General features: G+C 40.8%; 1 protein-coding gene across 19 annotated transcripts in view; it reads right to left on the bottom strand.

Annotated features, from left to right (window-relative positions):
• Positions 1–16,035, bottom strand: part of RAPGEF2 (Rap guanine nucleotide exchange factor 2) — a 256,095-nt gene that overhangs the window by 14,090 nt on the left and 225,970 nt on the right. For 16 of the 19 annotated variants that reach the window (XM_084972184.1, XM_084972195.1, XM_084972196.1 and 13 more), the window contains 11 exons: positions 14,873–14,980; positions 14,569–14,772; positions 14,358–14,466; positions 13,373–13,619; positions 8,906–9,063; positions 7,820–8,060; positions 5,296–5,679; positions 3,473–3,684; positions 2,409–2,532; positions 1,797–1,820; positions 530–753 (listed from right to left, as the gene is read on the bottom strand). In XM_084972184.1, the coding sequence (XP_084828310.1) occupies positions 530–753; positions 1,797–1,820; positions 2,409–2,532; positions 3,473–3,684; positions 5,296–5,679; positions 7,820–8,060; positions 8,906–9,063; positions 13,373–13,619; positions 14,358–14,466; positions 14,569–14,772; positions 14,873–14,980 (2,035 nt within the window). The remainder of the gene's footprint in view (positions 1–529; positions 754–1,796; positions 1,821–2,408; positions 2,533–3,472; positions 3,685–5,295; positions 5,680–7,819; positions 8,061–8,905; positions 9,064–13,372; positions 13,620–14,357; positions 14,467–14,568; positions 14,773–14,872; positions 14,981–16,035) is intronic. The other 3 variants (XM_084972183.1, XM_084972188.1, XM_084972190.1) reach the window with 1 other exon arrangement.

Raw genomic sequence — 16,035 nt, 5'->3', positions numbered from 1 at the left:
AAAGAGTCCTAGCAGAAAATACCTCTTACAAATACAGGTGCAAAGAGAGAAAACAGCCCCCACCTCTGGCCTGGCCAGACTTTTAAAGGCTGGGAAGCTACACATGAAGCAGCGTTAGGGTTCACTGTGGAACAGAATTACTGCCTAAAGTGGAGCTGAACTTACTGCTGGGGGCTGGCAAGGCAGAGGGTGGCAGAGGCAGCCAGCACACCAGGCTCCATGCCCTTCTCAGGAAGCAGCTTTGTGACAAAACCGGTGATAAATAGCAGCTGCACCACCAACTTCCCAACTCCCGCCCCGGGGTCCCTTGCCTGCAGTCTGGCTGCATCATGATAAAACCAACAGTCCCCTGAAGAAGCCTTCGGTGGTCCCCTGGCGCTTTCGAGGAGCAGGCTAGTGGTCCCGAGATGGGTATGCACCACCTCCACACTTAGCCAGTTCATTCAGCACCTGCCCCCTGGGGTGCCACAGGCCAACCTGTGACCTGCACTCCTGATCGCATCCCTGGCCATTTTCTAGAGACACTCACACGTGTTGGTTGCTGGCTCGCACTGTAGCGACAATGTCTGCAGGCTCTCCTCATCCATCTCGAGCTCCAGGTTGGACAGGTACTGCTTCACTTTTCGAGCCATTTGGGCATCTTCATAAAGCTTTTTGGCATTGAGGAAGGAGCTACGGCGCACCCGCTTTTTGTGGCCGCCTGTCTGAGCAACGTCTAGCACTGTTGCGTTTGTACTACCCTGGCTGAGAGACCTGGAAGACGAAAGGGCAGATAGGCAGCTCGCTCTAGTACCGGACCCTCTCTCCACCTGGAACTTACACGGAGTCTGTACAGAGTCTACGTTCAGTAAGTCACCTGCCTCATTCTGGTAAGCAAACCTCTTTCAGAGGAATACAGACTAACTCAGATTCCGAATTTTTTTCAAGTTAAAAAAGAATCATACATATACTATATGCATACATAGATGTTTGGCACCTGCTCTGTTCCAACTAGAAAATTCTACTTTTCTCTTCTCTAGAGCATTAAAGGCAGTTCTCTCATGGAAGCCAGCAAATTTTAATGATTATATATAAAAGCTCATGCAAGAATACGGCTACACTCATTAGGAGCGACATCAAACTTCTTTTTCCTAAAGAGGATGTCTTACATGGATTTAAATTAATTTAGCCACAATGCTCACAATTGTTCTCTTATTGCTTGGGTTAAATGTAGTGAGTTTTTCAAGTAATATGGTCAATCTGTTAATAAAATGGTCATGCAAATGTAAAATCATATATATAGAAACTAGCACATGAGTTGTTAAGAATTATTTTTTTAAAAGAATTGGTTTATAGGATGAAAACAGTAGTTAGTTGAGCTGTAAAAAATTTAGTTTTAACACTTAGGGGCACTTTTTATATTGCATATATTTACTTCTCAAAAATCTGTGCAATAGTATTTAAATTGCACAATTTTTTCTTCTAACATCCTTCCACCCCTCACCCCAGCCAGGTTAGACCCTTCTCATTTTAAAACACACCAATCATATCAAAATAAAGTGTTTTTAGAAGCTCAGGAGTATGCCTGGCCTACAGTCCCTGAAACAACCATCAGTCATTTCCCAGCTCGCATGGGTCATGACCTCAAAAGCAGAAGCCCCCGTAGATTAAACTTGAAGTCAATTTGCCAACTCAAATTCTGCTAGAGCAGGAGGGTTAAGGAAAAAAATGCAAAAATGCGAAGCTTCAGAAAATGCAGCAGGTAAGAAAACAAGGCCATGAGCAGGATGAGAGCTGTGTGGGTGTGCGCCACTTACCCCAAGCTCCTCCACTTCTTCTTCCTGTAAGTGAGAGCCACGGAGGTTGAAGCATGGGTGTGAAAGAGACAGAGAGATCACAAGCTCAGAGACAGAGGACTAGACTTCTGGATACGGCAGTACTAGGAGCCCACAATCGTTAAACTGCACTCTCCTCACACACGACTTGACCAGCAATAGTGTCCTGGCTCCGAAGACAAACATACTTAAACATTTCGGTCTAAAAACTCTTGTTCTCTCCTTCCCTAGCTTCATCATTTTTGATGGCCCTGACCGCTAAATCCATTGTGTGGATAGTGACACGATACTGTTTGAATTGTTTATGTATTTTAGTTCATACTATCAATTCCGAGCTTTAGCTCTGCAAGTCAGTGTTCTGAAAAATAAGGAATAGTTGTGCCTTGTGTTTGATGAAAAATGAGAGACAGGCTGTTTTCACTGATGTGAAACAAGACATTCGTTCCAAATGACAGCTCAGTGGGGATTCTCCACACACCCTAATAAATTTTGCCCCGCTAAAAATGGACGCATTCAAAACTTTCTCATTTAGGAGGCAGGTCTAAGCTCAACCTTCTCTAACCCCATGGGTGCCACCGAGGAAGACACACTTACCGAGTCCTGAACATGAGGGCAGGGTCCATATTAACGGAGGCCATGCGGCCAACATGACGAATTTCTTTTGCAATCATTCGTAGTTTCTCAAAATTGACCAGCCCATCAACTTTAGAGTCATTTCCTGGAATTGGCAAAGTAAAAGGGAGTCCTGTGGCATATATCCCATGCTTCCACAAGTGGAAGACTTCTCCATGTACGGAATCTACAGATTTATAACCCTCTTGAGGGTCATAACAGACCATCTCTGACACTTTTCAAGACTTTCTTCTGACAACTCTGAAATCAATGCATGTTTTTATTTTTATTTCTTATTTTTTGTCTTTTTAGGGTTGCACCTGAGGCATATGAAGCTTCCCAGGCTAGGGGTCGAATCGGAGCTGTAGCTGCCAGCTTATACCACAGCCACAGCAACTCAGGATCTGAGCCGCATCTGCGACCTACACCACAGCTTATGGCAACACGAGACCCCTGACCCACTGAGCAAGGCCAGGAATTGAACCTGCATCCTCATGGATACTAGTCAGATTCATTTCCGCTGAGCCACAATGGGAACTCCCATGTGTGTTTTTTAATTTTCAAAATAACTAAGAACATAGTTTTAAATTAAGAGTGAAAGTGGAGAATGTAGAGCATATATACACGATATATATTTGGTAGTTATCTACTTGACCTGCAAATATGAAAGCTACTTGAGCTTCATATTTACTTTTTAACTATTATTATCTTTGCAATGGTGGCACACACAGCATATGGAAGTTTCTAGGCCAGGGATTGAATCTAAGCTTCAGCTGTGGCAGCACTGGATCCTTTAACCCACTGCACCAGGTTGGGTATCAAACCTGTGCCTTCACAGCAACCTGAAGCACTATAGTTGGAGTCATAACTCACTACACCACAGTGGGAACTCCTATTTTTTTTTTTTTTTTTTTTTTAAAGCTGTGTCTGTTTTTGGCATACAAAATTCCCAGCCCAGGGAATGAATCCATGCCACAGCAGTGACAATGCTGGATCCTTAACCCACTAAGCCAGCGGGAACTCCCGTATTTATTTTTAATATTTACCTTCATGAAGGAAAGTGAGGTCCTTCTTGATAACTGGAAACAGGGGGATTATGGGAGGCTGTAGGTTTTGACTGTTGAGGACATTACGATATTTTGCCATGTTTCTGGAAGGATCAAACAAGTCTTGGAGATCTTGAAAGAGTTTTTCATATTTATTGGGGAGTTTTTCCCAGGTGGTACGTAGCCTCGCCACTGGGGCCAGGTTTAGGCCACTGAGAGAAAGCAAAAAACAGTGATACAAAATTAAATGACACTTTTTATGAAACAAACGAGGTAAAATGGTGATTGCTTATTCATTAACATAGGACACCTCTGTGTGAATGCTGTTATTATACACAGCAATTTACAGGATTCTTAAGAAACTCAATAATTCTGGGCAATGTAACTGGAGTATGGAAGCAGGGATGAGGCCGAGGGGTTTCACTCCTCTCCCTTTTTTACCATCCTGGCCTGTGTACTGTGAGCAAAACAACTAGAAGGCCCAGTATTGTGAGGGCAGGACTGTGTTTTGTTTTTGTCTCTATACAGAGGAGTGCTGGCACCAAACAGGCATTCAATAAAAAGCCTGGCCAAATATCCTATGGTAATAACATGCAAAAAAAGCCATAAGAATAATAAGACTATGATCCAACTCCTAGACTGAAAAAAAATGACTCAATAATCACCGTCAACATCAATATTGTTCCCTGTTCCAGTTAGTATTTTCTTCCAGCCTCAATGTAAACATTCACAGGGGAAGAAAATACATTTACTAGGCATCTATCTGCTTTGTGCTGGTTGATAGAACTCCACAGACATTATAGCATTTAACTTGCTTGATAACTCTTTGGGTCACTGTTATCTCATAGAGAAATAAACTGATGTTCTGAAAAATTCAATTAATTTGCCCAAAGTCACAGAGCTGAAAAAGTGGCAGACAGAGCTTTTCTGGGCTCTAAATCAGCAGAAAAGAGATTTTTTCTTTAATTGAAATATATTTGATTTACAATGTTGTGTCAGTTTCAGGTATACAACACAGTGATTCATTTTACATCTATTTTTCTATATATGTTTATCTATATAGGTAGATATATAGTTATTCTTTTCCAGATTCTTTTCCCTTATAGGTTATTACTGAATATTGAGTATAGTTCCCTGTGCCATACAGAAGGTCCTTGCGGTTATCTCTTTTATAAATAGTGTGTATACGTTAATCCTAAACTCCTTATTCCTTCCCACCCTTTCCCCCTTTGGTAACCATAAGTTTTCTCTGTGGGTCTGTTTCTGTTTTGTAAATAAGTTCATTTTTATCTTTTTTTTTGTCTTTTTGCCATTTCTTGGGCCACTCCTGTGGCATATGGAGATTCCCAGGCTAGGGGTCTAATCGGAGCTGTAGCCGCTGGCCTACGTCAGAGCCACAGCAACGCAGGATCCGAGCCGAGTCTGCAACCTACACCACAGCTCACCACAATGCCAGATTCTTAACCCACTGAGCAAGGGCAGGGACCGAACCCGCAACCTTATGGTTCCTAGTCAGATTCGTTAACCACTGTGCCACTATAGGAACGCCATATCTTTTTTTTCTTTTTTAAGATTCCACATGTAAACACTGTCATATGATATTTGTCTTTGTCTAGCTTACTTTGCTTAGTATGATAATCTCTAGGTCCATCCATTACAAGAGATTTTAAACTAGGGATTGAGATTAGGATTCAGAGACAAAGAATGGCTAGATACGAGTCAATGAAAAACTACTATGCTCATACGAAGTATACAGTTTTCCTGAATTTACATATATTTTCATCAGCAAAGGGACTTGGATCGCACGACTAACCGGCTCTCACCTGATGATTGCAAACATGGAGTTAAAATTCTTGCATTCCCGACAGTGGAGTGCTATCTTGATGAAGTGCTTAATGATCTTCATCCTCTTCAGCTGGTTTGTCTCTCTCAGGATTTCGGATGCCACCCAGAATGTTTCCTGGTTGATGACTTCTTCGAACTTCTTCAGGTTGGCACAGCTGGTTTTTGACTTGAGCTTAAACAGGTCGTCTATGTACTCCGTGGGCTCGATGTTGCGGAAGAGCTCAAAGTTCCGCATGGAGAGCTGTGTGGCCACCTCCACCGTGCTCAGCTGCAGCAGGGTGATCTGACTCTCTCTGAGCAGCTCCTGGGCGTCTTCATCTGAGCACAGGGTTTCTGTCTCCATGTTGTTTTTTAAGTAATACCTGTGAGAAACACAGAATTCACAGTCTCGGTGGCAGGCGCCTGACAGTCTCGGAAGGAATATTCTAGAACATTTGTGAACCGGCTCAGTGGAAGGAGGGAAGGACTCTTGTTTGCAGAGAGAGATGCCAGTAGCTGCCTCAGCCATGAGACCCCAGAACCGCATCTGGAAGCCACTGGTAGAAACTAACAAATCCCAAGGAATTTCCTTGGTACTAGGTTCAGCCCATTTTCTCCTGTCTCCCCCGCCTTCTCAAATATCTTTTTTTTTTTTTTTTTTTTTGCTTTATGGGCAGAAAACAGAATAATTCAAATGATCAGTTGAAATAAGAAAACAGGCTCCAACGGAGGAAGCAGGAGACAGCAGATACAGGTTATCACTCTGGTTCCCCAAAGAGGCTCTGTGGCTACTGATCAACCCAAGTGTATCTACCTATTTATTCAAATGCCAAAGAAATCTATAAACTGTTTCCCTCTATTTGATCCCAGGAGAACAATTCCAAGTCAGATTGTAACTTTTAAATATCTGATTAAAAGTAGGAGGGGCAGGTATCATTCCCATTTGTCGGATGTGGGGACAGAAGCTCCCATAGGTGGATGCAGCTGCACAGAGAACTCAGGAGTAGTGCTCCTTTGTCTCTATGAGCAACTTGTCGAAAACAGAATCCCCATGTTTGCTCTGTGATATTTTTTCCCCCGGCTTTTGCAGAAAGACGCTTTCCTTAAGCCAAATCCCATAAAGGAAGAAACAGAATGAGCGTAATGGCCCTGCCAAACTTTGTGCCGGTTTTGACAAAGCCAGCGTAAGAGCAGATGCATGCCTCAGCATTCACAGGTTTAAGGTACTCCATTTTGATTACTTGTGAAGCCAGTGAGGTGAATCTGTGTATGATTTTCTGGAATAATGCCTGTGAATCATGCATCTGCACCTCAGTGGAGATTTGCAGAACTCCACCATGACTACAAATGGGTCCATGTACCCTCAAATGGTAATGAGAAATGAAGACCTCAAACAACACTACCTGGTAGTGCTGGTGTTGGAAATTAAAGGTGAAGAGGAGTTAGAAGGTTCTGGTTGACAGCAGGAAAACAGAATTCAGAATGGATGAAGTCAGGTTTAGATAATATGAAAAAGTCAAGTGTACAATGAAACACTCCATATGTTGAGAAAATAAGAAAAACTGTGATTTATGAAAACACTCAATTTTCAGTTAAGTGCAGAAGAGCCAAAACCTAACTCCTTTTTCAACTTGCACTAATTTGTGATTTGAGAGTACTGATTATATATATCAGTAAAAATATGATTCAAGACCTGGCAAAATCAGATGCAGTGTTTTCTTGTAAGTACCTTGTGATAAAAGCACATAGGCAGCAGAAGACCAAGCTCTGAAGCAACTAAGGTTTGGTTCCAGGGTTAAGAATTTTTCATAGTGTTGTGAACAATAATAGGCAGCTTCAGATACCTCCGCTAAACAAACAAAGCTCCTAGAAAACTCAGGTAGGCAGGAGCAAATGACATAGGATGTTGCTGGATGATGTTTATGGATGTGCATCCAGGAGAAAAGGCATCAAGCCCTCTGCCTTCTGCCAGTCTTGAGTCCTGACGAGAAGCAGGGGGCCCTCCTGACTGCTCCCTGGTGGGTGGCGACAATGGTAGGTCACCCCTTTTTGAACAAGTTCATAAGAGACCTCTGTGAGGGTCAACAATCACATGTGTGCTTTTCCCCTGAGACAGTAATTCTGGATAAATGCGAAAAACCTTCTTTTGAATCTGCAGGGGTACTTTTTTTTGGGGGGGGGGGTCTTTTTAGTGCTGCACCTTCGGCATATGGAAGTTCCCAGGCTAGGGGTCAAATCAGAGCTACAGCTGCTGGCTTGCACCACAGCCACGGCAACATGGGATCCAAGCTGCATCTTCGACCTACACTACAGCTCACGGCAATGCCAGATCCTTAACCCACTGAGTGAGGCCAGGGACTGAACCTGCATCCTCATGGATACTAGTTGGTTTGTTACTGCTGAGCCATGAAGGGAACTCCTGCAGGGGTACTTATTTTAAATACACTTTGAAAGGGTTCACCAGACTCTGATGTGGGTTAGAAGGAGGGGGTTGAGACTTCCAACAGGCTAGGGAGTGCATACCTTCCACTCAGCTGTATTCTGTCAGCAAGCTTGGAAAGCTGATCTGGAAGTCGTCTTTGTTTGATTACTCCCTCAGGCGTGACAGAGACTTCACAGAGTGAATACTGATCTGGGGTGGCAGTCACAGCAAACTCCCGGATGGCCTGAATGACCACCTCCTTTGCCGTGGTGTCCTTGCTGATCATGATGTATCGGCTTTGCTGATCAGCCCTAAAAACCCTTAACACTTGATCTGGCAGGTCTAGAGGAAGGAAAAGCCATACGTTAGTAGAAAGGGTTTTAGTGCATGGTATAACAATTAAGCAAAGCAATCTGAATAAAAAACTCCTCAGAAAAAAATAATGCTAAATTTTCATCTTTCTTGTACTTTTTTTTTTTATGGCTACACCTGTGGCATATGGAGGTTCCCAGGCTAGGGGTCTAATCGGAGTTGCAGCTGCTGGCCTACACCACAGCAACACAGTTGTGAGCCACATCTGCAACCTAGATCTCAGCTTGCAGCAATGCCGGATCCTTAACCCACTGAGCGAGGCCAGGGATCAAACCTGTGTCCTCACAGACACCATGTCCCCACTGAGCCACAACAGGAACTCCTCTCCATTACTTTAACTCTTCTTCAAGGATTCATTTAGTAAACATACAGGCATGCTGCAGTACCAGTCTGCCCTACTGGTAACAAAAGAATCCACAGGCAAAGGCAAATGGACCAGATCATAACAGTAACAGTAAGGTTGTCAGGGTGGCAGCAAAAGACAAAAAAACTTAAATCTAAAGTCCATCTTTCTTATAGCGAAAAGCCCATGAGGCAGGCTTGAAATAAGCCTCTACCTCTTTATTTAATATGACCTAAGTGGTACCTGTTAACTTCACTTTATGAAAGAGAAAAAAGTTCAGAGAGATTAACTTGCCCATGGCCACATCAAATTAGTGTGAAGAATAAAAAAGAATCAGTTCAACTGTTTGACATTTACCTTTGTCCTATTAGCATCTGACAAAGCCCACGCCCAACTAAGAGAGATACATAGAGCATCATCATTAGGTCAGGGGAAAAGACAGGGAAACAAACGCAGTGTGGGTGGGGCTCACCAGGAGTGGTACTGAAGTCTAAAATGCGATGGTGGGACTGCAGTAAGTCCGGATTACTGGAGGATAAGGTTCCACTGACGGGCAGTGCAGTTGGGATGTGCTTCGTCTGCCTTAATCCTACTATGCTGTCGTCCTGAGACTGACCAATCCCGATATCACTGAACAGAGAGGAAAGTTAGAAAATAAATGTGTGGCAAGTTAGAGTCAGGAGTCATCAATATACAGTAGATACAGACAATAAATAAACCATATTGCATAAAACTTGCAGTTAATATAAAAACATCACTAATATATTGGATTGTAAATTAGAAGAGCATCTACTGCCAAAGTATATACAACTCAACTTCTTTTCTCATTTTGGTTGCACCCATGGCATGAAGAAGTTCCCAGGCCAGGGATCAAACCCATTCCACAGCTGTAACAACACTGGATTCTTAACTGCTAGGCCACCAGGGAACTCCCCAATTTATGTTTCTTAAGGACATAGTATGTTTCCCTAAAATCTATGTCTTTTTAACTAGACAAATCATAACAAACATTAGCATAGTTTCTGAGTACAGAAATATATTCAAGAAAAGATGATAGTCATGGAAGTAGATTTAAGAAAAAGTACATTTTTATAAAGGCATTTAGTCACTCAAATGATGATTTCTGCTTCAGAATGATAAGCTGTTTTATCATCTTATCATTAAGAACTGAAGAAATTGAGCAAAATGAATAGGGAAAAAAAAAATCAAACTTCCCCAATTTCATTCTCCAAAGTTTCAGAGAAATAAATGAGATCATGGATGAAGTCAGATGTAAAGAAAGCCTGACACAGACATTATTTCTTAATTATAAAGGGCATAAAAAAGCAGTGGTGTGTGGTGACATTTCCTGGTGTCAAAAGAAGCAGCAATGGAAATCCAATGAGTCACTTTTACTTTTAACTCTCTACTCAGAATTTCTAGTTAAACGTTTAAGTTTCGAAAGAAATACTGCTTCATGTTGATAGCGATAGACTCAATTCCATTTATAAAAGCTTTGGGACAACTCTTGAGACATGATTTAATAATACATTAAAACATTATTTCCAGATTTGAAGGGTCAACTCTTTTCAAAACAAAGCATCAGAATATGACAATAAGCACACACAAACACACAATAACTAGATCACAAGCAAATGGTCATAATACAACAATAAGCACACGCAGAATAACTAGATCACAAGCAAACAGTTATAGCTCTGATTTGTATAAATACCTTGAAAAAAGGAAAAAGAAGATCATAATGAGGCTGGGATGTAAATCAAGGTGTCATAAATAAAATTAAGACACTTGGCATCAATTAGGCTTTCAGATGATATAGCTTAAGCATAATACCTACCATTTTTAATAGCTATGAAAAAAAAAAAATCTAGCAGCACTCTCCCTCTCTTTTGGGGGGAAGTGGAAATTACACAGGCAAATAAGTAAGGACAAGACTAAAGATGATTTTAGTATAAATTCTTCAAAATTCACAGGTAAGCCCACAACAGATTTAAATGTGTATTAAGCGCATGCATATAAAGAAAGGATTGATTTTCTGTGAAACATTAAAACCTCACCTTATTAGTGGAATTTTATTTTTCAACCACAAAAACCTGGTTTTATATTGCCAAAGGTATGTCATACATGACCTGAAACATCTACAGTGGACACAAGCCAACCTGGCTCTTGCTGGCACAGACAGCTCTCAATACTACCATATGCCAGGCATGCCCCAAAGAGCGCCTTCTTCAGTGCTGTTTCTCAGCCACATTTTATTTTTAGGGCTGCACTTGCAGCATATAGAAGTTCCCAGGCTAGGGGTTGAATTAGAGCTGCAGCTGCAGCATACACCACAGTTATAGCAACATGGGATCCAAGCCGCATCTGTGATCTACACTACATCTCACAGCAAAGCCAGATCCTTAACCCAGGGATGGAACTGGCATCCTCGTGGAGATTATGTTGAGTTCTTACCCCACTGAGCTATAGTGGGAACTTCTCAGCCACATTTTAACATCTATCATGGTGAGCTAACTTCTACTGTCCCCTACATCTCTGCCATCCACAGATACAGGACTCTTACTCTTTTGAAGCTGCTTTATATTAAAGACTTAATTCAGAAAGTTCCACCACTGAGCACATCTTCTTACTGGTTGACCTCTTGACCTTTCTCATTGCCACTGACATTTTCCGACCTTTCCTGACTTTATATATAGTCTGTTGACTTTTATCTCTGCTTTGGGCTCAGCAGTCTTTCTCTCCCTACCCGACAACCAGACCTGACTTCTACCATCGTCCTGCCTCACCTTGTCCCCCTACCTTCCCACCCCACTACCCACATCATTCTACTGGGCTATTGATGCCAAGCCACCAGAATCCAGCATCTTAGCTTCTGTAATACTAATAATGTTCGAGAGAGAAAGAGGTGGGAGTTGGGGAGAGGGAGGAAGAGACAGGGAGAGGGAGAGGGAGAGAGAGGGAGAGAGAGAGAGAGAGCGGGGTGTGGGGGTGGAGAGAGAGGAAAATAGTATATCTAGAAGATTTATCTGCTTGATTACTCTGGTAGCTTTGTCAAAAGAAAATATCTTTTTGTAAACATACGCCGATTTCTAGGAGAGAAAAGCTGAAGTAGTAACTAGTATTAAATCTATCATACCAATATAATAGATTCTACAGTTTATTGAGCCTTCTTTTAAATATAATTATTCTTTCCATTTCAATTACTTTACATATATGTATTATTTCAAATAATCTTCATAATAAAATATTTAAACGAGTCATACATGTTCTTCAATGCAAATTGCTTAAGGGGTTTCCTCAGTGCTTTAAAACCAACACATCTAATTATTATCTCCTTTTCCATTTTCTAGCTTTTGAACATATTTTTATTTTTTTGGCTGTAGTATGCAGCAGCTTGATGTGGGGTCTCAGTTCTCAGACCGGGGTTTGAACCAGGGCCACAGTGATGAAAGTGCCAAATCCTAACCACTAGACCACCAGGGAACTCCCTTGAATATCTTTTTAAACACAGAGAGAATTAAATTACACATAATATTCTCATACTGTGTCCTTTGCCAACACCCTGTACGATGGATGATTATATCCCAGCTCTTACATATCACATTTCTATTAATACTCACCAGGGTCATGCTGGCTTTTGTTAGATTGTTTTAAAGGTTCATATTTAACTCATGGTCAAACATGACTCTAAGATTTTTGTTGTTGTTGTTATTGTACTGCTAATAATTCTACATTTAAGTAATAATTCTACATTTTTTTATCCCTTAAAAATGAATTTTTCATCAAGAAGGGTCACCCTAAAAATTGATTCCTGTTTTCTGTAATTTAGTAAGCCTAATCCACTGCCTCTTAGAAACTTACTTGGTATAAACATACTCTCAAGTCTATAAATAAAGCCATCACACTCCTTGCTAACCCTCAGGACTCTGCTGTAGCAGTCTTTTCTAGCTGATGTGAAACCACCAATCACTATAGTTGAATGGAAAAAATGCAAGTTTGACACTCAACCCATCAAATAGCATATTCTAGACCATATCTCTCTAATGTTAGGATGAAAATTTTATCTGAAGTGGAATTAATGAATGCTTGATAGAGTCCTGAATGCTTATATGTACAGCTCCTTGGAAGATCCACTTCATTATCAAAGAAAGAAAATTATCTCTATGTTTTCAAGTTATCTCCTTTCACTGCATTTTGAGGAATATATAATAAATGAATATGAGGAACCCATGTAATTTAGTATTTTAAAAAATTGTGGCTGATAGCAGTTGAGTTTTGTAAAACATCCATAGACACAGAGGAGCTTTAGCTTGAAGAAATAAGCAAGCAAACAAGCAAAGCTAAAACAGTCTGACACCTGCAACTTTGGTCTGCGCCCCTGGCATAAATAAACAGTCAAAAGAGATTCAAGAATACACCTGCCATTCTGACTGCTGAGCCCACTGGGAAGAAGGACAGGAGTTCTGTGCTTGGTTGATGATGTCTTGGCAACAGCTAAAAAACTGAAAACAGGAGAGAGAGGGGAAAAGAGAATGGCCAGGGTAAAAAGTAGCCAGCTGGGAGCAGCAATGGCTTGGCTGGCAAAGAGCAGCTGCAGATGGTGAAGAAGAGGCTCAGAAACAAAGAAACAGGAGAAGAAACCAGGCCACATCATGGCAGAGACAGGAGCAAACACAGGTTCTTATTTTTCTCCAAATGAGAAAACAAGTAGTTTAAATGAGAAAGTTGTTAAACTATCTCAATGAAAACCAGGATGGGCAAGCAAGTGGCAAACAACGGGATAAAAACAAACTGAATTGGTCGATATTCCTTCTCAGATAGCTCAGCCAATAAAAACTTGAGTCATTTTTTTACACTCATGTGCAAACACTAATCACATTACTATCTTTGCATGTTAACACAGTAGCATAAGGCACAGAAAAGTTGCAGAGACACTTACTTATATGGTTTCTGTGGCAAGATGCTAATCCGAGTCTTGTCAAGTATCTTTTTTAGCTTGTTCCTTCCACCAACAGTATTGGCTTTGCTTTTTTTATTCACCTTTTCAAGTCCTATCACCTGTTCGACATCTACAGCGAGATCTGGAATGGAGTAGCGACTGGCCTTTTTGATGTCTCCGATTTTAGGAAGGTGAGGGGCACCATTTCTTTTCTCTTCTGACAATCTCGTTAGAAGTTCTTTAAATACTAAAAAGGAAACAAACACCACAAAATGCCCATTATAAGAAATCTGAACAGGAGTTTCCGTCGTGGTTCAGCGGAAATGAATCTGACTAGCATCCATGAGGATGCAGGTTCCATCCCTGGCCTAGCTCAGTGGGTTAAGGATCCGGCATTGCCATAAGTTGTGCTGTAGGTCATAGACTCTGCTCAGTCTTGCTGTGGCTGTGGTGTAGGCTGGTAGCTGCACCTCTGATTCGAACTCTAGCCTGGGAACCTCCATATGCCGAGGGTGTGGCCCTAAAAAGACAAAAAAAAAAAAAAGAAAAAAGAAATCTGAACAATTCAAAGGCAACTACAGAGCCTGGAAATAGAAGCAAAGTATGGACTTCAGCTAACAAAGCTGTAATTCTGCAGAAAAGCACTACTCCAATGAATGAATGACACCAGGAATCGGCTTTTGCATGTTTTCTATCATTTCCACTTAGAATAAGCGAAAGCATTACACTCTTTAAATATATAGGCATTTAAAATTTTTATCAATGAAAACATCAACAAAAATAATGTTACGGTTCTCAAGTAAGATTCTGATTGAGATCTAATTACATTTACATAATGCGTTCTATATCTATGCCTCGTACTATACACTTTCGATTCTTATGTTTAAATTATAAAAATGACTTTTGTCACGATGAAGACCTAAATGTTAAAGAAAAAGACCAAAAGGAGAAAAATGAAAGGACGCAAAAAGTGCCAAATACTTACCAAATAAATTGGTTTTCACAGTGATAGATAAGTGTGTGTTATTTCTAAGAATTTCCATGGCTTTTGACAGCTGAATATTTTCAAAGTTTTGACCATTCACTTCTAATATCTGAAAATAAAATTATAAAATGTATTTCAGCATCCCAGTAGATGACAAGTGGGAAAAAGACACTAATTCTGACCCTTAAGTATGGATTTAGAAATACCGTACCTGATCCCCTCGTTTTAAGCCCGCCTCAGTTGCTTTGCTCCCTGAATCAACACTGTCGACAAAGATCCCAAAGCCTTTCTCTGAGCCTCCGAGCAAGATAAAAGGCAAAGGGGCTTCTCGGGATGGTTTTGTTAGGGTCATCAATCTTCTTTTTGCTTTAGCTGCACATGCAATATTTAACAGCCTTAGATGTCCACCCATTTTCTACGAGAATTCAGAAAGAGTGGTTTCACAGGTAGGCTGGATACAATGAACATCAAGCAGATGGCTTTTTTTTTTTTTTTTTTTAAAGCACAAATATTACCTCTCGTTCCAGATTATTTTCAAATTCTTCCAGAAATCGAGTCATCGCAGGATCCCCTTCAAAGTCATTGAAGTGATTATTCACCCACAATAATACTACCCGTGTCACCTGGAAAAAATCAATTATTTTTCATAGGTTTTCTTCTTTTCAGTGCTAAAAATCTGTGATTAAAGTCATGTCAAAAAAGATATCCAACAAACAATTTACCTAATAACAAAGAATAAGAAAAGCGACAACAGAAACCCACAGACTTTATTCAAGAGAAAATGACCTTCTGAAAATATCTATTAACACTTTGAACATGGACTGTATGTTGTTTTGCCAGGAAGGGTTTGGAAACTGTGAAGGATAGTAATTAACTGATATCTTGCTTTCTCAAAAAACACGTTTGAAACAGGTCACAACAAAAACAAAGCAATAGCAAAATCAAAATAAACTAGTATGAGACAAAGAAGACAGGAACTAAAAAATAAAAGAGACAAAAGGGATGAATAGTGTTAAGCCTAGAACAATCTTCAAGGGGACAAGTTATAAAGGAAAGGAGCTGGAGGGAGTTCTGGGAGTTTGGTATTTGCTAACATTAAAGTTTCGGGGCTTTAACATCTACAGTTCTGAGGAACATTGAGTAAGTAGCTTTTCTGACCCTGCACACACTTTCACTGAGCCCCGCACCTTTATACAGCACAACGCGCATATTCACAGCTGCAGAATATATGTTTTGTACCAGCAAGAACTGTGTGATGTTCATTAGACTATAAGTTCCATGAAGACAACCACTTTATCTGTTAGGTTCTAAGGGAATTCTTCATATTAATTAATTAACTTATCATTATTACTTTTTTCTTTTTATGGCTGCACCTGCAGCATATGGAGGTTCCCAGGTTAGGGGTCAAATCAAAGCTGCAGCTGCCAGCCTACACCACAACCACAGTAACTCAGGATCTGAGCCGTGTCTGCGACCTACACCACAGCTCATGGCAACACCGGGTCCTTACTGAGCGAGGCCCGGGATCAAACCCATGTCCTCAGGATACTAGTCAGGTTCGTAAGTTGTTGACCACAAAGGGAACTCCTTCTATTGTTTTTTGTTTTTTTGTTTTTAATGATTTTTTTTGTTTTTATCTATTTTTTGGCCTTTCTGAGGCATGTGGAGGTTCCTGGGC

This window comes from Sus scrofa, chromosome 8 (genome assembly GCF_054392235.1).
Source record: "Sus scrofa isolate SSC_HxYL_T2T_F1_AM1 chromosome 8, Sscrofa_HxYL_maternal_Yorkshire_Landrace_v2.0, whole genome shotgun sequence".
Classification (NCBI taxonomy): domain Eukaryota; kingdom Metazoa; phylum Chordata; class Mammalia; order Artiodactyla; family Suidae; genus Sus; species Sus scrofa.
The sequence above is the reverse complement of the archived record's forward strand: the minus strand, read 5'-3'. Positions and strand labels throughout refer to the sequence as shown.